A 26,476-nucleotide genomic window follows, 5' to 3' on the forward strand; every position below is an offset into this window, starting at 1 on the left:
GCACAACGATTTTGTTTAGAACTACTAGAGCTAGTCCTCACAAAGAACTTCTTCCTGGACTCATTTTATCTACAAACTTATGGGACCGCGATGGGGGTCGAATATGGCCCCGCTGTATGAAAACTCTATGCCCTGGTTTGAAGATACATTACTTGTGCCCATTATTTGACCAACATGTTATATTGTGGAGAAGATACATAGATGATGTGTTTTGTATTTGGTCTGGTCCACCTAGTTCCTTACATGATTTTCATTCCTATCTGAACTCAATCCTCCTTGAACTACAATTCACCATTCATTCAGACATGACAAAAAATAATTTTTGGGTCAGGAAAGGGGATTTAGGTTACTTGTTATTGACCCATTTGTTAACACAGATCGTAAGAACCTACTGTATTTTACTAGCCGTCACCCCGCCTCTGCTAAAAAAAAAATCCTTTCCATTTCTCAATATCAACGTGTTAAAAGCATAGTCTCGAATGAGACGTTCCACACGTTTAGATACTTTTCCCCGTGGAAAGTTAATCAAGAAGAAATGGAAAGACAACAGTGTCTAACATGATGTGCAGGACCCGACGCACCATTCCGTCACATGGAAGGAGGCACCGGCTCATTCTTCCTGCCCGATCTGCGTTAACGCCATCTGCATTCAGGACAGACATTTTAGTGGTGGTTTCTCCTTTACTCACGTTTCGCGGTCATGGCGCTGCGTTCCTTATGGAGCAGCTCCACCTCCCGGCCCAGCGCCCTCTTCTGCCTCTTCAGTTCGTCCTGCAGCACCAGGATCTTCAGCCGCAGACACTCGCTCTCTTTCTTCTACAAAATAGTGTCCACATTAGGAAATTTATTTTTATATGTACCCATAGGAAAAAAAAAAACCATCAGACGACGTGCTGCTCCAAGTCATCTAACCGCTGCAGCCAATCACAGGTTTGATTAAGCTGCGAAGGAGCAAGATGTGGCAGAGCACTCAAAAACCATTTAGATTCCGTTCTCAGTGAGCGACAGTGGCATCTTACTGGTTAAACAGCAGTGATCGGAGCAAGTTCTGGTCGCTGCTGCAATAGTGGGGCACGGGTGGTATAACACAACTGGCACCCGACATGTACGGAGCAGGCTCAGCTCCTGCTCCCTACACCTGACAAAGAAAGGTGAGTAAAGCTGCCATTAAACCCTGACCTTCGATTTTTCAGCAACTTTCTAATGCGGCACAAAAAAGATGAAACTACTGCACAAATGTGGCATGCACCATGACTTGTGACCTTAAGCTGAAATCCATGCGAAATTATAAAGTCACCTCCCTGCAGCCTCCACTAGAGGGAGCCATTCCTCATAACAGTATGCAGTGAGCTCCCCCTTGTGGTGGCTTCAGGCGGACCGAACTTTACTACTTATCTCTGTGCGTGTGATGGGGATTGGGGGGGTGGAATAAAAGCTCTGACCCGATAGTGAGGAAATAAGAAATTACCAGATTATTATTCGATGACGAGATCCGTAGCTTCTCCTCAATCTCCTTTCCGATTTTCTGAACGGTCACCTGGGTTTGCTTGATGGCGCACTGGGCCCGGTGAAGCCTGCAAAGCAGAAGGCGGCAACATTTATACGTACAGCCTCCATAATGACCAACCAAGGGACGGTCCGAAAAAAAGAACTTTTTGAGTACCCTAACCAATTGGATACGTGCTCAGGTATTATACGAGTGATTTCGGCGTGCTTGAAAAATATGCTCGAATCCCCCCTCAGCTGCATGTATTGCAACTGTACAACAGCCGCAACACGTGCAGAGCACAAGAACAAGCTCTGATAACACGTTTGTGTGTGCATCTGTGTGTGTGCCTTTGTGTGTGTAGCCAGGCATCGTCTAATGGGACTACTGTTCCCATCCGGTTATGTCTGCTGTCACATATAAACAGTGACAGCATGAGCCGATGTTATATGTGACAGCAGACATAGCCGGATGGGAGCAGTAGTCCCATCAGACGATGCCTGGCTACACACACACACACACACACACACACACACACACACAGACAGAGATGCCTGCAAACAGACACACAGACCTGCACACACACACACACACCTGCAAACACATACACACACACACACACACACACACACACACACACACACACACCTGCAGATACACACACAGACCCGCACACACACAGACACACACAGACACACACAGACACACACAGACACCTGCAGATACACACAGATACACACAGATACACACAGACATTCTCCGCTCACACACTCTTCCTCCTTCCTTTCTGCAACGTTTTTGGCACGCAGATTCGCAGACCTTTTTACACCTGTTTTGCTGTGGATTTGACTGACAATGTAAGTCAACAGGTGCAGAAACGCTGCAGATCCGCAAAAAGAATTGACATGCTGCGGAAAATAAAACACCGAGAATCAGTGCGGAATTTTCAGCAGCATGTGCCCAGCAATTCTGGATTCCCATTAACTGGATTCCCTCTTCATTACTAAACCCTGGGCTTGATGTCAGCCGACATTATACAGCTGACATCAACCCCAAAACCATTACCCCGCTTGCCAATGCACCAGGGCAAGCGGGAAGAACAGAGGCCAAGCGCCAAAACTGGTGCATCTAATGGATGTGCGCCATTCCTGGGGTAGCCGAGGGCTGGTGTTATAGTCTGGGAGGGGGCCACTGTCCATGGTCCCTTTCCAGCCTATTAATATTAGCCCACAGCTGTCTACAAAGCCTTTGCTGGTTATTAAAAATAGCGGGAACTTCACATTTTTGGGGGGGTCCCGCCTTTTTAATAACCAGTGAAGGCTACGCAGACAGCTGAGAACTGATATCATAGGCTGGGAACCTTTACAGACACTTCCCCTTCCCACAATAATAACACCGACCCCCCGCTGTCAGCTTTTCCTGAGCAGGTTAATAAAAAAATAAGGGGGGACCCCAAGCCATTTTCTTCATTGCTAAATACATGTACAGTAAACTGCACTAATTATGTATCAATGCCAACTTTTTATCTATATATTTATTCTGATTGTTCACGCTGTGAATTTACAGTATGCGGCTGATGAAATTTCGGATTTCCTATGAGATGGGTGTGTGCAAATCAGATAGCACACGCATGGTACATGTGCCGTGCAATTTTTTTTTTTTACCTTGCACCCATTGACTTGCATTGGTGAGTCTCGGCACTTTTACACAGCATGCTGCGATTTGTTTTCTCAACCCAAATCCAGGTGAGGATAAACTTGCAGATGAACACAGCCTAACTGACTAACATTGCTGAGAGTGAAATGCGATTTTTTTCTAACAACGCACGCGCTGATGTTATACACCGATGTGAGTGAAGCCTTAGGCTGTGGCTTTTTCACACTCCCATGCTTTATACTGTAGTTTATAATTTTTTAATTTTTCAGGGATGCAATGAGACCTTTAGAAATACCTAGAGGGGAGATGGACGAGTGCTCTGGAGGCTGCGATACAAGAGATGCTGAGTACATGGTCGCTTTCAGTGCAGCAGCGCTATCTGGTGGTGACACAGAAGACCACCAGACAGGGCCACTGCGCCATCTAGAGGTGACACAGAAAACCACCCGACAGTGCCGCAGCGCCATCTGGTGGACACCCAGAAGACGACATCACAGTGCGACAGAATGAAGAGTTAAAAAATGTTTTTAAGAATAAAAGTTTGATTGGGGTCATTCACAACTCTCCTCGCACAAAAATAAGCCCTCCTACGGCAATGTCCATGGAAAAATAAAAAGTTATGGCTCATGGGAGCACCGGCAGATCGGCCCCATATAAAGATATGGCCAAAAACTAGTTATTTTTCCTGGCAATGTCCCATCACTAGAGGACACGGAGCGGCAGGACGAGGCGGCGCTCTGATTGTCCGGATGTTTATCTTCAGGCTGATGTGAGAAGTTCAGCTCTGGAGGTTTTACAACAGGGCAGGAGGGACATCGATATCCCTGAGCGCCGATCCCGGGATCCTACAGCGCTCACTTTGAAGTCGGCGGGGGTCCTAGTGATCACAACACCCGCAATCATTCATTTATGAGCAGCCTCCATGTGTACAGCAAATACTGGAAAAGTAAGTGCACCTACCGCAGCAGAGAGAAGACTCCATAAGAGTTCCGCACCGCATTCTGCTCCACCTGCAGGTGGCTGTTCCTGCGTGACTCCGTGCTATCCTGCAGAGAGCAGATACATTCAGGTTCATAGGGTTAGGTGCTGATTTGTTGTTCTTGACTCGATCCCACACACGGCGCTCGCTAAGGCTATGTGCGCACTCTGCATATTTTGCTGCGGATCCGTAGCGGATTGGCCGCTGCGGATTCGCAGCTGTTTTCCCCGAGTTTACAGTACCAAAAACCACAGTGCCCATGCTGCGGAAAAAAACGCGCGGAAACGTAGCGTCGTTTATTCCGCAGCATGTCAATTCTTTGTGCGGATTCCGGAGCGGTTTACACCTGCTCCATAATAGAAATCCGCAGGTGTAAAACCGCAGGTGGAATCCGCACAAAAACCGCAAACAAAAAAAACGCGGTAAATCCGCAGTGCGGATTTCCCAAAATCAGTCCAGAAAAATCTGCAGAGTAATCCGCAGCGTGTGCACATAGCCTAAAAAGGACGAAGAGGAGAAAACCTCGGGGTCCCGATACTCGGCAGCCCGAATGTCTGCGTACTTCACGCCATATACAGAACAGCTGTCATAATATGGCCGCTGCATGGATCAGCCCCCAAAATGACGGGTGCACTTACCTTACTCTCAAAAGAGGCACCGTAATATCCATCATTGAGCCCAAAAATGATCTCATTTGGGTTACGGGCGTGGATCTGCACACAGACGGAAAAGAGATTGTGTTATTAAAGGGAATATAAAGGGCAGGCGAGCAGCCAAATCACAACACAGCAATCAGGTGTCTAATCCAGGTGGGGAAATTATAGGCAGCGACCTCCCTCCTGGACGCGGCAGCCACCCCAACACCTGTCCTTCCTCCTGGCCGCGACAGCCATCCCATTGCCCACTCACCCTCCTGGTCGAGCCAGCCACCCCGCGCCTGTCCTTCCTCCTGGACACAGCAGCCACCCCGATGCCCGCGACAGCCACCCCGACGCCTGCCCTTACTCCTTCTTGGGGCATGCATCCCGCGCCTGTCCTTCCTCCTTGCCGCGGCAGCCACCCTGGCGCCTGCCTTTAATCTTTGCTGCGGCATCCACTCAGCACCTGTCCTTTATGCTTGCTCCAGCATCCACCATAATCGCGCCCGTCCTTCCTCCTTGCTGCAGCATCCACCTCACGCCTGTCCTTCCTCCTTGCTGCAGCATCCACCCTGCGCCTGTCCTTCCTCCTTGCTGCAGCATCCACCCTGCGCCTGTCCTTCCTCCTTGCTGCAGCATCCACCTCGCTCGTGCCAGTCCTTCCTCCTTGCTGCAGCATCCACATCGCTCGTGCCAGTCCTTCCTCCTTGCTGCAGCATCCACATCGCTCGCGCCCGTCCTTCCTCCTTGCTGCAGCATCCACCTCACGCCTGTCCTTCCTCCTTGCTGCAGCAACCACCCTGCGCCTGTCCTTCACCTTGCTGCAGCATCCACCTCGCTCGTGCCAGTCCTTCCTCCTTGCTGCAGCATCCACATCGCTCGCGCCCGTCCTTCCTCCTTGCTGCAGCATCCACCTCACGCCTGTCCTTCCTCCTTGCTGCAGCATCCACCCTGCGCCTGTCCTTCCTCCTTGCTGCAGCATCCACCTCGCTCGTGCCAGTCCTTCCTCCTTGCTGCAGCATCCACATCGCTCGTGCCAGTCCTTCCTCCTTGCTGCAGCATCCACATCGCTCGCGCCCGTCCTTCCTCCTTGCTGCAGCATCCACCTCACGCCTGTCCTTCCTCCTTGCTGCAGCATCCACCCTGCGCCTGTCCTTCCTCCTTGCTGCAGCATCCACCTTGCTCGTGCCAGTCCTTCCTCCTTGCTGCAGCATCCACATCGCTCGCGCCTGTCCTTCCTCCTTGCTGCAGCATCCACCCTGCACCAGGCCCAACGTTGCAATTCAACATCCATTCCCTCTTTCTTCAACATCACTTGTAGGAGAAGTGGGGGATCCACATGCAAACACTTCACAAAAATACAGTGCAGGAGCCCTGACCCATTAACACTGCAGCTCGCATGCTCCGACAGCGAATCCTTTCTACATTATTTACAGACTTTCCACCACTCCACAGTCTCTGCACTGTCTATAGTTACTGGGGAAGACACAAATAGCTGCCAGCGGACAATACTAATACTGTGCAGTCACCAGAGGATGATAGTCATATATACATTGCCCCCCCTGCAACTATACACCATCTCCTACCCCAGAGCAGCGATCCCAAAGATTACAGCTCAGGGAGGAAAATATCACTAACTGTAGAGAGCTGGTGTGTCACCACCTGACATGTATGTGTACAGAGATAGCAGAACAGTGAGTGCAGCTCTGGAGTATAATACAGGATGTAACTCAGGATCAGTAATGTATGTACACAGTGACTGCACCAGCAGAATAGTGAGTGCAGCTCTGGAGTATAATACAGGATGTAACTCAGGATCAGTAATGTAATGTATGTACACAGTGACTGCACCAGCAGAATAGTGAGTGCAGCTCTGGGGTATAATACAGGATGTAACTCAGGATCAGTAATGTAATGTATATACACAGTGACTGCACCAGCAGAATAGTGAGTGCAGCTCTGGAGTATAATACAGGATGTAACTCCGGATCAGTAATGTAATGTATGTGTACACAGTGACTGCACCAGCAGAATAGTGAGTGCAGCTCTGGGGTATAATACAGGATGTAACTCCAGATCAGTAATGTAATGTATGTGTACACAGTGACTGCACCAGCAGAATAGTGAGTGCAGCTCTGGAGTATAATACAGGATGTAACTCCAGATCAGTAATGTAATGTATGTACACAGTGACTGCACCAGCAGAATAGTGAGTGCAGCTCTGGGGTATAATACAGGATGTAACTCAGGATCAGTAATGTAATGTATGTGTACACAGTGACTGCACCAGCAGAATAGTGAGTGCAGCTCTGGGGTATAATACAGGATGTAACTCCAGATCAGTAATGTAATGTATGTGTACACAGTGACTGCACCAGCAGAATAGTGAGTGCAGCTCTGGGGTATAATACAGGATGTAACTCAGGATCAGTAATGTAATGTATGTACACAGTGACTGCACCAGCAGAATAGTGAGTGCAGCTCTGGGGTATAATACAGGAGGTAACTCAGGATCAGTAATGTAATATATGTACACAGTGACTGCACCAGCAGAATAGTGAGTGCAGCTCTGGAGTATAATACAGGATGTAACTCAGGATCAGTAATGTATGTACACAGTGACTGCACCAGCAGAATAGTGAGTGCAGCTCTGGGGTATAATACAGGATGTAACTCAGGATCAGTAATGTAATGTATGTACACAGTGACTGCACCAGCAGAATAGTGAGTGCAGCTCTGGGGTATAATACGGGAGGTAACTCAGGATCAGTAATGTAATATATGTACACAGTGACTGCACCAGCAGAATAGTGAGTGCAGCTCTGGAGTATAATACAGGATGTAACTCAGGATCAGTAATGTAATGTATGTACACAGTGACTGCACCAGCAGAATAGTGAGTGCAGCTCTGGGGTATAATACAGGAGGTAACTCAGGATCAGTAATGTAATATATGTACACAGTGACTGCACCAGCAGAATAGTGAGTGCAGCTCTGGAGTATAATACAGGATGTAACTCAGGATCAGTAATGTATGTACACAGTGACTGCACCAGCAGAATAGTGAGTGCAGCTCTGGGGTATAATACAGGATGTAACTCAGGATCAGTAATGTAATGTATGTACACAGTGACTGCACCAGCAGAATAGTGAGTGCAGCTCTGGGGTATAATACAGGATGTAGCTCAGGATCAGTAATGTAATGTATGTACACAGTGACTGCACCAGCAGAATAGTGAGTGCAGCTCTGGGGTATAATACAGGATGTAACTCAGGATCAGTAATGTAATGTATGTACACAGTGACTGCACCAGCAGAATAGTGAGTGCAGCTCTGGGGTATAATACAGGATGTAGCTCAGGATCAGTAATGTAATATAATGTATGTACACAGTGACTGCACCAGCAGAATAGTGAGTAATCTGTTAGTGTCCAGTGTAAGTAGTAACACTCCGGATTATATGAGGCCTTACGGTACAATAAAGTGCACGGTGACAACACGGAACCAGAGATTCTAATGACTTCTTACCTGAGGACCGAGGTACTTCAGTCCATCAAGATTGACTTTCCACTCAATTAAAAGCCGATAATTATCATTTTTGCCCCCCCATATCCTGACGATGAAGCAGGACACGGATGTATCCAGCCGGTCCGGCATCAGCCCGAAGTCCAGGCTTCTCCATGTTGGATTCTAAAGAGAAATAAAGTTGATCGTGAGAATGAATTCCTGGTGGTAAAGAGGTCAGCAGCACAACACGGGGATGTGGCGCCTGGACGTCCGCAGGATCTGAAGTTTCGCCCGTGTGAACAGTCGCCTCAGTATAAATTGTGTCTACTCCTATAAAGTGGTGATAATTGGTTCCTGCTTACACTTCCATGTTATCCAGTCACTGACATCTCCACACACATATATTCCTAGTTGTCACACATTCTCCCCCCAACAAATATTAAGGGCCAGAGCATGTGCATCAATGTCCCCCCAATGGTCAAAGCAGCCACACAGAAACCAACTACTACATAGTCAAATGAGTTGAAAACAATAAAACATAAAAATGATCAATGATCACAACTAATATCCCATGGAGGTCTGGAGTTGGAATGATGCTCAAAATCAAAGTGGAAAATCAAATTACAGGCGGATCCAACTTCAGTGGAAATGCCTCAAGACAAGGAAATGATGCTCAGTAGTGTGTGTGGCCTCCACGTGCCTGTATGACCTCCCTACAACGCCTGGGCATGCTCCTGATGAGGCGGCGGATGGTCTCCTGAGGGATCTCCTCCCAGACCTGTACTAAAGCATCCGCCAACTCCTGGACAGTCTGTGGTGCAACGTGATGTTGGTGGATGGAGCGAGACATGATGTCGGATTCAGGACTGAGGAATGGGCGGGCCAGTCCATAGCTTCAATGCCTTCATCTTGCTGGAACTGCTGACACTCCAGCCACACGAGGTCTGGCATTGTCCTGCATTAGGAGGAACCCAGGGCCAACCGCACCAGCATATGGTCTCACAAGGGGTCTGAGGATCTCATCTCGGTACCTAATAGCAGTCAGGCTACCTCTGGCGAGCACATGGAGGGCTGTGCGGCCCTCCAAAGAAATGCCACCCCACACCATTACTGACCCACTGCCAATCTGGTCATGCTGAAGGATGTTGCAGGCAGCAGATCGCTCTCCACGGCGTCTCCAGACTCTGTCATGTCTGTCACATGTGCTCAGTGTGAACCTGCTTTCATCTGTGAAGAGCACAGGGCGCCAGTGGCGAATTTGCCAATCCTGGTGTTCTGTGGCAAATGCCAAGCGTCCTGCACGATGTTGTAATACCAATTTGTGGGCATTGGGTCCTCATAGCACCCTTGCCATAGCTTGCATTGATGTGCCATCCTGGATGAGCTGCACTACCCGAGCAACTTGTGTGTGTTGTAGACATCGCCTCATGGTACTGTACAGTACCTCTAGGGTTAAGAGCAATGACCAAATGCAAAAGTGACTAAGGCTACTTTCACACTAGCGTCGTACGACGCACGTCGCAATGCGACGTGCCGACGCATACTGTGAGAGCGCCGCACAACGGGAGCAGTGGATGCAGTTTTTCAACGCATCCGCTGCCCCATTATGAGCTCCGGGGAGGAGGGGGCGGAGCTCCGGCAGCGCATGCGCAGTCGGAAATGCTGGACACGACGCACCAAAAAACGTTACATGCAACTTTTTTTGTGCCGACGGTCCGACGCAACCGTCGTGCGGCAATGCGTCGCTAATGTTAGTCTATGGAGAAAAAACGCATCCTACAAGCAATTTTGCAGGATGCGTTTTTTCTCCAAAACGACGCATTGCGACGTGCGTTGTACGACGCTAGTGTGAAAGAGGCCTAACAACAGCCAAAAACGATGAAAACAGAGAAATGGTCTGTGGTCACCCCCTGCAGAACCACTCCTTTATAGGGGTTGTCTTGCTAATTGCAGAACATTTCTACCTGTTGTCTGTTCCATTTGTACAACAGCAGGAGGAATTGATTCACAATCAGTGATACACACACATACATGCACACATCCCCAAAATCACAGCAGCCACACACTCCCCCCAGAAGTGAAACTTCTTTTTAATGGTCCCAGCTGACAAGGACACAACAGACTTTCCCCAAATAGTCTCACCCACCACTCCTCAATGGTCTCCCACAACACACAAACCAGACCCCCAGCAGTCACACTACAACGTACACACCATACCTCCGGCCGTCGCACACATACACCCGGGCGTCATACACACATGTATATTCCAGATGCTCGGCAGTCACACCCCTGCGTATACGCCGCACCCCTGATATCACCCCCCCACTCAAGTATACACCAGACCCCCTGCCATTGCATACATGTGTGATAGAAATATATATATAGGGCCATGTACCCCGTACCCTCGTAAGGCCCAGGCCAGGCCTAGAGTCAAGCTGCCTCTGACCAACTGAAGGTCTACCTGGAAATAGGAATAATTGTTCCTCGCACATCGCCTTGCAATACCCCGCTTTTCCCCGTCAAGAAAAAGACTGTAAAAGGAGAGCCAGCCAAGTTCAGAATGGTATACAACCTGAGAGCTGTGAATGACGCCACGGTGTTTGAAACTGCAATTATGCCGAATCCGCACACTCTGCTCTCAAATGTGTCTGCCACAGCAAAAGTGTTCACAGTGACCGACCTGGCTAAGGTTTTCTCCAGTGTTCCCCCTTCATCAGGAAGACCAGTTCCTGTTTGCCTTAATGCACCAGGGGGGACAACACACATGGACAGTGATGCCACAGTGGGCCCAGAACAGCCCTTCACGGTTCACCAAAGCAATGTCCACAGTCCTCACCAACTGGGTCGCAGAACATGCAGAAGTGACCCTGCTACAATACATGGACAATCTACTCCTTTGTGCAGTTGACTTTGACACGTGTAAAGCCCATTCCTTGTATCTCCTGCTCTACCTGGCGGAGCAGCACTGCAAGATCTCAAAGAACAAAGTCCAGTGGTGTCTGAAGCAAGTTACGTTCCAGAGACACTGTATTGCTCACCAGGCAAAACACCTGACAGATGACCGGAAGACCGCAGTGGAGAAGATGGTCCCTCCGACAACTCCAAAGGTGCTACAGGCCTTCCTTGGTCTAGTTTCGTATTGCAGAGCCTGGATCCCTGATGCTTCCGTCCTAATGCAGCCTCTGTGTGAATAAAACAGCGTGACCCCGTTCCTCCTGACAGATGCAGCCTTCAGTTCGTTCAAGAAGTTAAAAGGCACAGTAGTCTCAGAGCCAGCACTAGGCCCATCTGACTACGAGAAGCCATTCCGTCTCTACTTGATGAGAAAAGAAGGCCTTGCTGCTGGAGTCCTGACACAGCTTCAGGGGGGAAAGCAGAGACTTTCGGACTACTTTTCAGCTTGCCTGGATCCAGTTGCAAGGGAAGCCTCTTCCTCCCGCATGAGAGCAGCAGTTGCAGCACACGCCCTCCTGGACAGGACTACTGACATCAGTGGAAAAAACCATTGGAAATCCTGGTTCTGCATGACATCTCAGCAATCCTCAACCAAACCCAGCTAAAACATCTCTTCACCGCCACGCATCTTCGCCTCCAGTGCTCTCTACTCCTGCCCAACAATGTCACCATCTCCAGATGCACAGTCCTCAACCCGTCCACTCTACTCCCACTCCCAAGGGGGGATACAGATACGGATCCTCAGATAAAAAGTCTGATCAAAATCTGCATGATGCCTTCTGCAGGGATCTGAATTTGCTCCGGACGGATGACCATGATTGCTTCAGCATCATGCAACAGAAAACGGCAGGACTACCCAAGGTGGCAGAAGAGCCACTGACCAACCCAGAGTTGATCCTCTCTGTGGATGACTCCAGATTTGCAGATGATGAAGGAAGATTCCACACGGGATGTGCAGTGACCAGCAATCAAGAGATCCTGTGGTCCAGAAGTCTGCCGCCCAGTCTGTCAGCCCAGGAAGCAGAACTGATAGCGCTGATGAAGGCCTACCAGATGGCAGAAGACAAGACTGAGAAAATGTATACCGATTCAAGGTACTTACATGGCATAGCACACGACTTCGGACCCATCTGGGCTGCAAGGGACTTCATAACAGCCAGCGGAACAACCGTGAAGCATCAATGGAGCCATTAAGGACCTGCTGAACACACTTCAACTTCCAAAAGTGGTGACAATGCTAAAAGTCAAAGCGCATGGAAAACTGAACACAGTAGGGGCACGAGGCAACAACATGGCGGATATGGCAGCCAAAGAAACAGTCAAGGGAAGACAATATGGACAAGTGGAAGAGGTCGTAGAGCCGGACGGCTACTACAGGACGGCTGAAGACAGGAAACCTGACAAGATGACATCCTGGGATCTGCTCAAAAAAGTTGCAAGAGCAAGCCCCAAAGGACAAGAAGGAATGCTGGATGCAGAAGTGAGCAACACATGAAGAATGAAGGGTATACTCAATGGACTACAAACCCTGTTTACCCCGAAGCATGCACCCTATGGTGGTCCAGTGGGCACATGAGCCCACACACAGATTAAAGGCACAGATGAATGATCCGATTGGTGCTTACTGGTTCGCTCCAGGGATCCCCACCCTAACAGCCAAGTTCACAAGCAGTTGTCTGACCTGCGGCAAATGCAACCCTGGAAGAATGGAGAAAGTTCCCACCCATCATCTCGCCAGACCGCTATACCCCTTCCAGAGGATCCAGATAGACCACATCCAGATGCCGCCAAGTGGAGGATTCGAATATGCCCTTGTGGTCGTGGACGTTTTCTCAGGATGGCCAGAAGCTTTCCCAGTGAAGAACCAGTCAGCAAAGACTACTGCAAAGAAGCTACTCTCAGAGATGGGATATGCAGCCATGGGGTCCCAGAAGTGATAGAGAGTGACCAGGGACCTGCATTCACAGCAAACCTCACATGAGAGATCTAGTTAGCAGTAGGGTCAGACTTAGGCCTACACACTCCCAATCACACTACTCAGTGTTGGGCACACTCCCAGAGGCCCAGAAAAGCTGTCATTATATGAAATTTTGTTTGTGTCTAGTTCCAGGTTAGGGGTATCCTTTCCCTCAGCAGCTGACTATGTAATATGATACTTTGTCTGCTTATGTAATTGAAATCACCAAGAAACTTGCTAACATCCATTCTCGAGTTTTTTCTTCATTGCCAGATCCAGATTCAGTGTCCGGTATGCACTCCTAGAAGCCAGGAGACTGGGTGTTGGTGAAAAAGCTTGTAAGGAGAACACCACTCGATCCCAGATTTGATGGTCCTGCTCAAGTGCTGCTGATGACGCCAAACTCTGTGAAACTGGAGGGAAGACTCGCTTGGATCCACTCATCGCATTGCAAGAAAGCTCCCCTACCAGAAGATGACACCCAAGCCAGAATGATGTTGCGGCCTGACCGAAAAAGATGACCTCCCTGATAAAGACTACACATCGCTCACTACACATGCTATTGACTAAGAGACTGATTGCAACGAACCCCCGTTAGGGACAGATCTCCTGACCGCCCATTTGCGAAAAGTCTGTATGGAGTGGGGCACAGGCGTTAGGCTTGTGTCAGTTCGCCGACAGCACAAAAGAGTTGCAGCGCTTTGGGACAGGAGGCTAGGATTAGGGCAAGTGATATCTAAGGGGGGCTTGTGATAGAAATATATATATCATGTAGATCTCACTTGCATGTATACTCCTCTATAATCAAATATATACTTATATGCTCACAGCGAATATATACATTATAATCAATGGTTTAAAATGGCTGACAAACTGATATAACCCAGACAGATCATATGGGGTTTTCCATCCCTAAAGCAGAACAGAGTCAGATGTTTGGTGACTGCTGATCAAGTCTCTCCACTTTGTCCTAGACACAGAACTCGAGTTCGGTTGCTTAATCAGCAGTCATATGAGCATTAATCACAATATTCCATATATGTTTAGATAACCAATGACAGAGGAGCTAGACAATATGGTAATTAACTAACCACCCCTGACAACCCCTAACCACTCCTTTCTATGTGAAAATATAAAACTATGTATGTACAATAAAGTATCAGTATTGATGGAATGTTGTTCTGTCACAGTTGTGTACAGTCCATTCTTGATGAGCGCTCAAAATACTCAGTCTAATTGGGAGCGGCCACAGCACACACAGGGATATATTTATCCAACCCTAATATTTCCATAACACATGTATACAGCAGACCCCCGTGCACACATTATACAGCAATAAAGACGTGGCTTTTATTAACATTCCTGCATTCCTCCAGAAAGGAGAAATCAGAACCATTCACTGAGCTAAAAGCAAAAGGTGTTCAACCCGGCAGGGTCAGTTCACAAGAGTGGAAGCTCTCTGAGGTCTATGCACCTGGCTTACGTATGTAATAGAGGGGGGATTCATCGTGCACCACTATCAGCCACAGCAGAGACGCTGCAGAAAATGGCAAGTAATAAACACCGCAGACACAGCTCAAGGGTCTCCACAACCCTCAGAAATACATTAGGGGCGGCCGCTGACCCCATCATTGCACCTGCGAAACACACAACTGTGATCATCCTAAGGGAGCCACACTGAGCAATCCTTCCAAGTTTTGTTCTTGCGCTTTTCATCCTTTTCTTTATCCATAACTTAATTTTTCAGACCACATTGGCCGTATCAGGGTTTGTTATTTTTTTAGGACAAGTTGCCGTTTTGAATGACACCACAAAATGGGGGAGGGAAAAAAAAAAATCTAAATGAAATCATGAAGCAACAACAACAAAAATATTGATAAAAGACAACAGACCAGACAAATACGAGATGCAAATAATAAGGAACATCTTACCAGAGAGTCCTTCACCACCTCACTCTTGTAAAATTCTGGAACCAAAAAAATAAATTATAAATAGAGAATTATACCCGGATAATAAATATATACAGCACAAAGCAGAAAACAAAAAAAATTAGTAGTTATATATAGCATTATTATAGTAGTTATATTCTTGTACATAGGAGCAGTATTATAGTAGTTATATTCTTGTATATAGGGGCAGTATTATAGTAGTTATATTCTTGTATATAGGGGCAGTATTATAGTAGTTATATTCTTGTACATAGGGGGCAGTATTATAGTAGTTATATTCTTGTGCATAGGGGGCAGTATTATAGTAGTTATATTCTTGTGCATAGGGGGCAGTATTATAGTAGTTATATTCTTGTACATAGGGGGCAGTATTATAGTAGTTATATTCTTGTACATAGGGGGCAGTATTATAGTAGTTATATTCTTGTACATAGGGGGCAGTATTATAGTAGTTATATTCTTGTACATAGGGGGCAGTATTATAGTAGTTATATTCTTGTAAATAGGGGGCAGTATTATAGTAGTTATATTCTTGTACATAGGGGCAGTATTATAGTAGTTATATTCTTGTATATAGGGGCAGTATTATAGTAGTTATATTCTTGTACATAGGAGCAGTATTATAGTAGTTATATTCTTGTACATAAGGACAGTATTATAGTAGTTATATTCTTGTACATAGGGGGCAGTATTATAGTAGTTATATTCTTGTACATTGGGGCAGTATTATAGTAGTTATATTCTTGTACATAGGGGCAGTATTATAGTAGTTATATTCTTGTACATAGGAGCAGTATTATAGTAGTTATATTCTTGTACATAAGGACAGTATTATAGTAGTTATATTCTTGTACATAGGGGCAGTATTATAGTAGTTATATTCTTGCACATAGGGGCAGTATTATAGTAGTTATATTCTTGTACATAGGGGCAGTATTATAGTAGTTATATTCTTGTACATAGGAGCAGTATTATAGTAGTTATATTCTTGTACATAAGGACAGTATTATAGTAGTTATATTCTTGTACATAGGGGGCAGTATTATAGTAGTTATATTCTTGTACATAGGGGCAGTATTATAGTAGTTATATTCTTGTACATAGGAGCAGTATTATAGTAGTTATATTCTTGTACATAGGGGCAGTATTATAGTAGTTATATTTTTGTATATAGGGGCAGTATTATAGTAGTTATATTCTTGTACATAGGAGCAGTATTATAGTAGTTATATTCTTGTACATAGAGAGCAGTATTATAGTAGTTATATTCTTGTACATAGGGAGCAGTATAATAGCAGTTATATTCTTGTACATAGGAGCAGTATTATAGTAGTTATATTCTTGTACATAGGGGGCAGTATTATAGTAGTTATATTTTTGTACATAGGAGCAGTATTATAATAGTTATATTCTTGTACATAGGGAGCAGTATTATAGTAGTTATATTCTTGTACATAGGGGCAGTATTATAGTAGTTATATTCTTGTACATAGGAGCAGTATTATAGTAGTTATATTCTTGTACATAGGGGCAGTATTATAGTAGTTATATTTTTGTACATAGGAGCAGTATTATAATAGTTATATTCTTGTACATAGGAGCAGTATTATAGTAGCTATATTCTTGTACATAGGAGCAGTATTATAGTAGTTATATTCTTGTATATAGGGAGCAGTATTATAGTAGTTATATTCTTGTACAAAGGAGCAGCCCATCAAACTAACCCCCCCCCCCCCAATCACTTTATTTTTACCAATTTTGTCAGGGTTGGTGGATCTGATGTGTATTTGAGTCTACTGATCAGGCAGCTGGATTTCGACATGCCCTATCATTTTGTTCTGTAGGAGATAAGGAGCCACCTCTCCTCTCCCCATACAGGACTCATGCAATGTGACTTATAATAGTATACGCACCTTTGTAAATTTTCTCCCCATCTAGTAAGTACAGCGTGAAGTAGGTGTCCAGCAGGCGGTGGCCAATCTTGTTTATTATGTTCCTCGCTGCGATGCTGCGCAGGTGACGAAGCCGCCGCTAGAAAAAAAATTACTCAGATAGTTATTACCGTGATGGGATAGTTATCAGAAGTCGCGCACGAAAAGACATTTGTTAAGATTCTCCCTCAAATATCTTATGTGCAACTTACTGCTCCTCCAATTATCTTGTCAGTGCCCAAACCTTACAATGTGAAGCACCTGGCAGCCATCAGTGGCCGATTGTGTCCATCCAACTCCGCACCATCCACACAACTGACCACATACATTCAGGACAGCAGGTCGGTCACTGAAGTGGATGCAGTATGGACCCATAAGATGTGGCTATGATAAGGGAGGACAAAGTGTTAACGGATCCAAATATGTGCTGGAGCCTGACAATGACCCCCAACATCCAACCAATGTCACTAAGAACGAGGAGTCCTGGGGCGATGATCCGGCCCCACAGAGCTGTGATCTCACATCATCTAGTCTGTCTGGGATCACAAGGAGACAGAAGGATCCGCACAAGCCTCATATACAGAAGATCTGGGGTCAGTCCTCCAAGATGTTTGGAACAATCTCCTGCTGAGATCCTCCGTAACCTGTGTACAAGTGACAAGAAATGGAGGCGGCGGGCCGTCACCAGATACTGATGACGGAGGCGGCGGGCTGTCACCAGATACTGATGACGGAGGCGGCGGGCCGTCACCAGATTCTGCGCGGCTTAATTCCATACTACGGACAATAATAAACCGATCTGTGTCGGCGATCCTATAAATCAGACTGTAAAGCTTATGTTACCGGCCACGTAGAGGATGTCAGTCCTCATGTCCCATCACACGGAGGAATCTTGTGGCACCAATATCAGACGCGATCTCTACATAACCACCGGCGACATGTGACCTCTGCTGGGTTTCATCATGTGATATCACACAAAGTAGAGACTTGTTAAGACCATTAAATTACGATGAAAGAACAAAGATTAGAGAACACAAATCGCCATTCATCCCTCAGTCCTCACTATTAAAGGGAAACTCCGACCAAAACTGAGAAATCAACTACGGAGTCGGTAGGTGTTCTATACAAGGTTATTTACGGCACATCTGAAATCACCGCTACACTGTAGAGGCCGGCCTGTAATACTACAGGAGAAGAGAGCCGCAACACTGTAGAGACCGGCCTGTAACACCGACTACAGGAGAGAAGAGCCGCAACACTGTAGAGACCGGCCTGTAACACCGACTACAGGAGAGAAGAGCCGCAACACTGTATAGACCGACCTGTAACACCGACTACAGGAGAGAAGAGCTGCTACACTGTCGAGACCGGCCTGTAACACCGACTACAGGAGAGAAGAGCTGCTACACTGTCGAGACCGGCCTGTAACACCGACTACAGGAGAGAAGAGCTGCTACACTGTAGAGACCGGCCTGTAACACCGACTACAGGAGAGAAGAGCTGCTACACTGTCGAGACCGGCCTGTAACACCGACTACAGGAGAGAAGAGCTGCTACACTGTCGAGACCGGCCTGTAACACCGACTACAGGAGAGAAGATCTGCTACACTGTATAGACCGGCCTGTAATACTACAGGAGAGAAGAGCCGCAACACTGTATAGACCGACCTGTAACACCGACTACAGGAGAGAAGAGCTGCTACACTGTCGAGACCGGCCTGTAACACCGACTACAGGAGAGAAGAGCTGCTACACTGTAGAGACTGGCCTGTAACACCGAATACAGGAGAGAAGAGCCGCTACACTGTAGAGACCGGCCTGTAACACCGACTACAGGAGAGAAGAACTGCTACACTGTAGAGACCGGCCTGTAACACCGACTACAGGAGAGAAGAGCCGCAACACTGTAGAGACCGGCCTGTAACACCGACTACAGGAGAGAAGAGCCGCTACACTGTAGAGACCGGCCTGTAGCACTACAGGAGAGAAGAGCCGCTACACTGTAGAGACCGGCCTGTAACACCGACACTTATGATCTCCGTAGCACAAGTCACCTGTATACAACACAATGTGCTGCCGAGAACAATAATCTTTTGTACAGATTTTTGCTCTGTGGTCCTCCGGGAACCTGTTCACACTGCAATATTATAGAGAATCTGTAATCCCTCAGGCTGCACGTTCACGATATTGTTGCAGTGTATGGAGCCAATGATGCTCTAAAAATAATAAACAGCCTTACACTAGCCAGCTACAAATTGGTAATAACAGAGCAATCAAAGGGTTGTGATCCACCATACAGGACTGGAGATCTAGTGATCTTTCTGTCCAGCTTTTACACAGGACTTGATAGCACAGGGAATGTGCACACTCAGCACAGGGACAGGGGAAGAGCACATTATAGGGCAGATTTCCTGTGCACTTCTTCATAGCAGTAACTTCCTTCATCAGGGTCATCGTGGGTGGGGGGGGTGATTTTGGGGCTTTTCTAAACTTCTGAGATCTAGGCAAGTTTCAGTAAGCCATATCTTGCGCTTCAAATCACTGTGCACATACATTACTGATCCCGAGTTACATCCTGTATTATACCCCAGAGCTGCACTCACTATTCTGCTGGTGCAGTCACTGTGTACATACATTACTGATCCCGAGTTACATCCTGTATTATACCCCAGAGCTGCACTCACTATTCTGCTGGTGCAGTCACTGCGTACATACATTACTGATCCTGAGTTACATCCTGTATTATACCCCAGAGCTGCACTCACTATTCTGCTGGTGCAGTCACTGTGTACATACATTACATTACTGATCCTGAGTTACATCCTGTATTATACCCCAGAGCTGCACTCACTATTCTGCTGGTGCAGTCACTGTGTACATACATTACATTACTGATCCTGAGTTACATCCTGTATTATATTCCAGAGCTGCACTCACTATTCTGCTGGTGCAGTCACTGTGTACATACGTTACATTACTGATCCTGAGTTACATCCTGTATTATACTCCAGAGCTGCACTCACTATTCTGCTGGTGCAGTCACTGTGTACATACATTACTGACCCTGAGTTACATCCTGTATTATACCCCAGAGCTGCACTCACTATTCTGCTGGTGCAGTCACTGTGTACATACATTACTGATCCTGAGTTACCTCCTGTATTATCCCCCAGAGCTGCACTCACTATTCTGCTGGTGGGACTTCTCCCAGGATCCACATACTGTAACTCCTGTTAATGCTCCCTACACTTTCTCTTAGATCTGCGAGGTCCCTGGTGCAGCAGTTCTATTAATGGAAACAATACATAACGGGTGAAGCCGTTCTGGAGTCGTCCTGAATTCCGGCACATGTTATCGGCCAAGCTTAATTTTTCCAGGCACAAACAATGTCCCAATGACGCAGAACCTAAAAACTTTCAGAGAAAGGAAACACCAGGAACAATATGAAAGCTAGCTCATTCTGTCAGGAGCTGTGGGTCAGTTATGTTTTATATGTAAGTGCATTTAGAGGCAGGACTCCCATCTGGCGCAGTCCAGGAGGCGGAGACTCAAAGGCCACACCTCTGCTCCGCCTATTTACTTGTATGTAGCAGAGGAGTCTTTACTTCTATACGTATCTAAAAAAAGCCGAGGCTCCTTGTAAACATCTGAATGGGTCCCTGCTCGCATCATGTCCCATCCCAACGCCGACTGGTGCGGCACAAACTTAGATACAAAAATAAATAAAATAAATATCGGGAAAAAAATAAATAATAATAATAAAAAAAAAAAACATTAGACAGCTCTCTGCAAAGCGATATCTCCCGACTGCCACATACACACACAGCTCTACAGTCAGTCATGAGTAGTTCAGTACCAGGGGTCTAGTCTTCTCATCACATGCCCCATACTTACAAAATGTGTCGCCGGCATGTGACGGAGCGCACGCTATGACTTCTTACTGCTAATTAACACCTTTGTTCTTCCAGAACCTGCAGCACATGGAGATCTGTGCAGGGCCTGTTCAGATTAGACTTGTGCCACGCGTCCCGGCATCGGTCTGTAGTTACTACTTGCATTAATACTTCTCAGTCACGAACTTACACTAATACTCTCAGAAGAAAAACTTTACAGACATTATGTACAGGAGCATCTCACAAAATTAGAATATCATCAAAAAGTTAATTTACTTCCGTTCTTAAATAGAAAAAAAAAAACGAAGCTCATATTATAGAGTCATTACACACAGAGTGATCTATTTCACGTGTTTATTTCTGTTAATGCATATATAATATAGGAGATTCACTTTTTGTATTGAAAAACTGAAATTAATTCACTTTTTGATGATATTCTAATTTTGTGAGGAGCTCCTGCAAGTGTAAAACCCAAAGACACAATGTGACAACGGCCGCATCATTACATCATGTCGTGTGCTGCACTCCTAATTCCGATACAATATTGATACATTGTAACAAGCTGATCATTAGGCCAGGGCAGGTTTATTATCCCAGAGACAGGTTTACTTCTATTTACTAACAGCAAACAGATCTTTGCATCTCAACTTCTCACTGTTCTGAGCAGAAGTTTCCGGCTTTATCAATATATATAAAATATCAGTGCTTCATGTTCAGCGCCCCCCTCGGAGGTGTCGGCAGCGCAGCACAGAGCTCATCCATTATTAATCCGATGCCTTGTAATGTTAGTATCTCTGCTAATAGGTACAGGGAGGAGCTGTGCCGTCAGCAGCGTGGTGCCCGCACCACAACAACACAAACAAGGCAATGCCAGCAGCTGCTCCATGATGTCACCCCCCTGTGGTGCAAACCGTACCAGGCAAACTGCACCGCCGGCCCCTCACTGCAGCTGACCCAGGCACCAGTCACAGGACGACACGACCCCGGGCAGCCGCAGAGGGGCGATGAAAAGTGACGATGCCCCGTCTGAGGGGTATTCTTGGAAATTACTTTTCCATTCACTTACAGCAAACAGATACAGAAAGAAATGTGGGGAGCAAATGCCATACAGTGAAAGAACAGTGAGGAGCTCTTATTGATACAAATCCCTTCCTTACCCCCCCATATCTACACAGTGAGGCCAGGGTCACATGGGGGGATTCTGACTGGGATAGGACCCTGCATCAGTCTGCCCAGCGCCGAGAGAAAGGGGGGCTGTCATTACTCGTAACGCCCAGCGCCGGGAGAAGGGGGGCTGTCATTACCCGCAACGCCAGTGTAGGGGGGTCATTACCCACAATGCACAGTGTAGGGGGGGGGTCATTACCCACAATGCACAGTGTAGGGGGGGGGTCATTACCCACAATGCACAGTGTAGGGGGGGGGTCATTACCGGGCAGCACGGGCTCAGTGGATAGCACAGCAGCCTTGCAGCGCTGGAGTCCTGGGTTCAAGCCCCACTAAGGACAACATCTGCAAAGAGTTTGTATGTTCTCTCCGTGTTTGCGTGGGTTTCCTCCGGGCACTCCGGTTTCCTCCCACATTCCAAAGACATACTGATAGGGAATTTAGATTGTGAGCCCCAACGGGGACTGCGACGATAATGTGTGCAACCTGTAAAGCGCTGCGGAATATGTTAGCGCTATATAAAAATAAAGATTATTATTATTATTATTATTATTACCCACAATGCACAGTGTAGGGGGGGGGGGTCATTACCCACAATGCACAGTGTAGGGGGGGGGGGGGTCATTACCCACAATGCACAGTGTAGGGGGGGGGGGGTCATTACCCACAATGCACAGTGTAGGGGGGGTCATTACCCACAATGCACAGTGTAGGGGGGGGGGTCATTACCCACAATGCACAGTGTAGGGGGGGGGGGGTCATTACCCACAATGCACAGTGTAGGGGGGGGGGGGTCATTACCCACAATGCACAGTGTAGGGGGGTCATTACCCACAATGCACAGTGTAGGGGGGGGGGGTCATTACCCACAATGCACAGTGTAGGGGGGGGGGTCATTACCCACAATGCACAGTGTGTGGGGGGGTCATTACCCACAATGCACCGCGTGTGGGGGGGTCATTACCCACAATGCACAGTGTGTGTGGGGGGGGGGGGGGTCATTACCCACAATGCACAGTGTGTGTGTGTGTGGGGGGGGTCATTACCCACAATGCACAGTGTGTGTGTGTGGGGGGGGGGTCATTACCCACAATGCACAGTGTGTGTGGGGGGGTCATTACCCACAATGCACAGTGTGTGTGTGGGGGGTCATTACCCACAATGCACAGTGTAGAGGGGGGGTCATTACCCACAATGCACAGTGTAGGGGGGGGTCATTACCCACAATGCACAGTGTAGGGGGGGGGTCATTACCCACAATGCACAGTGTAGGGGGGGTCATTACCCACAATGCACAGTGTGTGGGGGGGTCATTACCCACAATGCACAGTGTGTGTGGGGGGGTCATTACCCTCAATGCACAGTGTGTGTGGGGGGGTCATTACCCACAATGCACAGTGTGGGGGGGGGGGGTCATTACCCACAATGCACAGTGTGGGGGGGGGGTCATTACCCTCAATGCACAGTGTAGGGGGGGGTCATTACCCACAATGCACAGTGTAGGGGGGGGTCATTACCCACAATGCACAGTGTAGGGGGGGGGTCATTACCTACAATGCCCAGTGCCGGGGAATTTTATTACCCACAATGCAGTGTGTGTGTGTGTGTGTGTGTGTGTGTGTGTGTGTGTTCATTACCCTCAATGCACAGTGTGGGGGGGGTCATTACCCACAGTGCACAGTGTAGGGGGGGGGGGTCATTACCTACAATGCCCAGTGCCGGGGAATTTTATTACCCACAATGCCCAGTGACACGGACAGCGCCGCTGTGCGCTCACCTGCTGGGTGTGCAGCTCCACATGCAGGGACCGAGGCGCCACCATTCCGACCCCAGGAGGGATAGACAGGCCCTCCCTGCCGCTGCCCCTCGCCGGCCCGGGGAGGCTCATGACGGCGGCGGTGCTGAGCTCTCCTCACTCACTGACTGGATGACGCCGCTTCCTTCCGGGTCTCAGGCGCGCCCCCATCTTGCGGTCACGAGGTGCGCGCCCCCGCTCGCGGTGACGCGCCCAAACACAAACACTGCGCTTCGCCCCGCCTCCAGGGACGGTTTCCCGCTCTTTCATTGGTTAAAGCCGATCGCATCGGACAATGCCAGTGGTCTGTCTTAACGTCAATCAAGATTTCGTAACGAGCGCCTATTGGATGTCCCTGCCGTTTATCAGAAGAGGCGTGTTCCTGTTACTGGTGGTCGTCACGTCACAGCTGCTGCAGCGCCTCTTCTTCTTCCAAGAAGGAAGAACTGCTATATTTTTCCATCTACATGTCGGTATTTTTTTGGATGAGGCCGTGATTCTAAATGTCACCATTCACTTTACCATAAAGTATCCAGAACACTGTCCGTTTCCCCTTCCACCACTGGAGTGTTGCTTTAGCCTTATACTGTGTGTGGTTGGAAGGTGAGCCTTGGTGAGCCTTGGACCATTTTCGGCTACGTTCACATTTGCGGCCAGCGCCGCAGCGTCGGGCGCCGCAGCGGCGCCGCATGCGTCATGCGCCCCTATATTTAACATGGGGGCGCATGGACATGCGGCGCACTTGCGTTTTGCGCCGCATGCGTCGCTGCGGCGCCCGCGTCGGGGCGCAGAGGACGCAGCAAGTTGCATTTTTGCTGCGTCCAAATTCAATGAAAAAAACGACGCATGCGGCGCAAAACGCAGCGTTGTGCATGCGTTTTGCTGCGTTTTTGTTTGCGTTGTGCGCTGCGGCGCCGACGCTGCGGCGCACAACGCAAATGTGAACGTAGCCTTCCCTGTCCCTGCTAGCGAAAAACATCCCCACAGCATGATGATGCCACCACCATGTATCACTGTGGGGATGGTGTTTGTGGGGGTGATGAGCTGTGTTGGTTTGGTGCCAGATCTTCTTGGTCTTCATGGTGGTGTTTGGAGATCACAGCCCAACATTCAGATGTCTGTACCCCAGGGCTTGGAACAAAAAAGGAAGTTCCCTTCCAACTACAAGCCCAAATGCTAAGCAGGCACTTGCAGTGCACTTTCAGGCTGCTTACAGTGAAAATGTTGCCATTTAAACTGGTAAACACGGAGGATTTCCGCCAACTCTTGGAGGCAGCCGTACTCGGTCCCCAGCAGCCACATTTTCTCCCAGTGTGTCGTCCCCGCCTTGTACCAGCGGGTGTCCAGGAACACCACCCCCGTGCCCTTACCAATGCATTTACTGGCATTGTCCACTTAAGGACCGACATCTGAACAAGGGCTTGTGACCAGGGATGCTAAATTTCCGAGACAGCACACTGGGTTAACACTGTGGAAACTGGGGCCAAGTCACACCCTGGCACGGCGCATGTGCTCCTGATGCCGAGGATTGCTGACCCTACTTCTATCAGAGTTTCCTCCACCTCCTACAGCAGTTCCTGAACCTCATCCTCCATCTCCAGCGTTCTATCTCAGAGCACATCGTCCACATCAGCCGGAAGCTCTGCAGCACTGCCTCAGCGAAGCGGCAACAGGCTCTGCTGAAGCTAATTTGTTTGTCTAGGAGACACCACAGCAGAGTTACTTAAAGGAATAACAGACCAGACAGCTGTGGTTTTTGCCGCTGAACATCCAACCAGGCACAGTTGTGTGTGATAATGGGCGTAACCTGCTGGCGGCTGTGAAGCTTGGAAAGCTCACACATGTATCATGCTTGGCACAAGTGCTCAACCTGGTAGTTGAGTGGTTTGTGAAAACATACCCAGATTTGCCAGAGCTTCTGTTCAAGGTACGCTGCATCAGCACCCATTTCTTCAAGTCGGCTAAATAAATAGTACAGCTGCCGCCGCTCTGGCAGTGCTGCAGCACCGCATGCAAGTGCCAGCTCACCGACTGGTGTGCGATGTCACCACATGTTGGAACTCCACACTGCACATGCTGGCAAGGCTTTGTGAGCAGAAGAGGCCAGTGGTTGAGTTCCAGCTCCAACACGCCCGTCAGTATTCTGGTCATCCTCCGCCACATAACAACTGAAGAATGGGCATGGATGTCTGACATTTAAGCGTTTCTCCAAGACTTTGAGGACTCCACAAAGATGGTGAATGGCGATGATGCCGTAGTCAGAGCAACGATCCCGCTTCTGTTCCTACTTAAACAGTCGCTGCTCACAATTAAACATGAAGCTTTGCATGCAGACCACGTGGGGATGGAGGAAGACAACACAGAGAGATTGTAGCCAGCCTAGTCTCATCGCATCTTCTCCTCTCAGATTGGGTAACAATGAGGAGGTGGACGCTGAGGAGGAGGAAGAGAAGGAACAGGAGCTGGTGGCTACAGCGATAGAGGCTAGTAGCTGCACAACGTTCATCCCATCTCTCCTATGTGGCTGGGATGAGGAGGGGAATGAGGAGGAAGAGATGGAGAG

The 26,476-nt window shown here is 48.0% G+C and overlaps 1 protein-coding gene across 2 annotated transcripts in view; it reads right to left on the reverse strand.

Annotated features, from left to right (window-relative positions):
• UVRAG (UV radiation resistance associated) overlaps window positions 1–24,143 on the reverse strand; it is a 47,261-nt gene extending 23,118 nt beyond the window's left edge. For both annotated transcript variants that reach the window (XM_077298735.1, XM_077298734.1), the window contains exons 1-8: window positions 23,896–24,143; window positions 17,041–17,158; window positions 15,110–15,144; window positions 8,288–8,449; window positions 4,760–4,834; window positions 4,103–4,188; window positions 1,469–1,574; window positions 690–816 (exon numbers count right to left, since the gene is read on the reverse strand). In XM_077298735.1, coding sequence (XP_077154850.1) covers window positions 690–816; window positions 1,469–1,574; window positions 4,103–4,188; window positions 4,760–4,834; window positions 8,288–8,449; window positions 15,110–15,144; window positions 17,041–17,158; window positions 23,896–24,006 — 820 coding nt within the window. In that variant the 5' untranslated portion in view covers window positions 24,007–24,143. The remainder of the gene's footprint in view (window positions 1–689; window positions 817–1,468; window positions 1,575–4,102; window positions 4,189–4,759; window positions 4,835–8,287; window positions 8,450–15,109; window positions 15,145–17,040; window positions 17,159–23,895) is intronic.
• Window positions 24,144–26,476: the final 2,333 nt, after the last annotated feature.

This window comes from Ranitomeya variabilis, chromosome 3 (assembly GCF_051348905.1).
Source record: "Ranitomeya variabilis isolate aRanVar5 chromosome 3, aRanVar5.hap1, whole genome shotgun sequence".
In the NCBI taxonomy this organism is placed as follows: Eukaryota; Metazoa; Chordata; class Amphibia; order Anura; family Dendrobatidae; genus Ranitomeya; species Ranitomeya variabilis.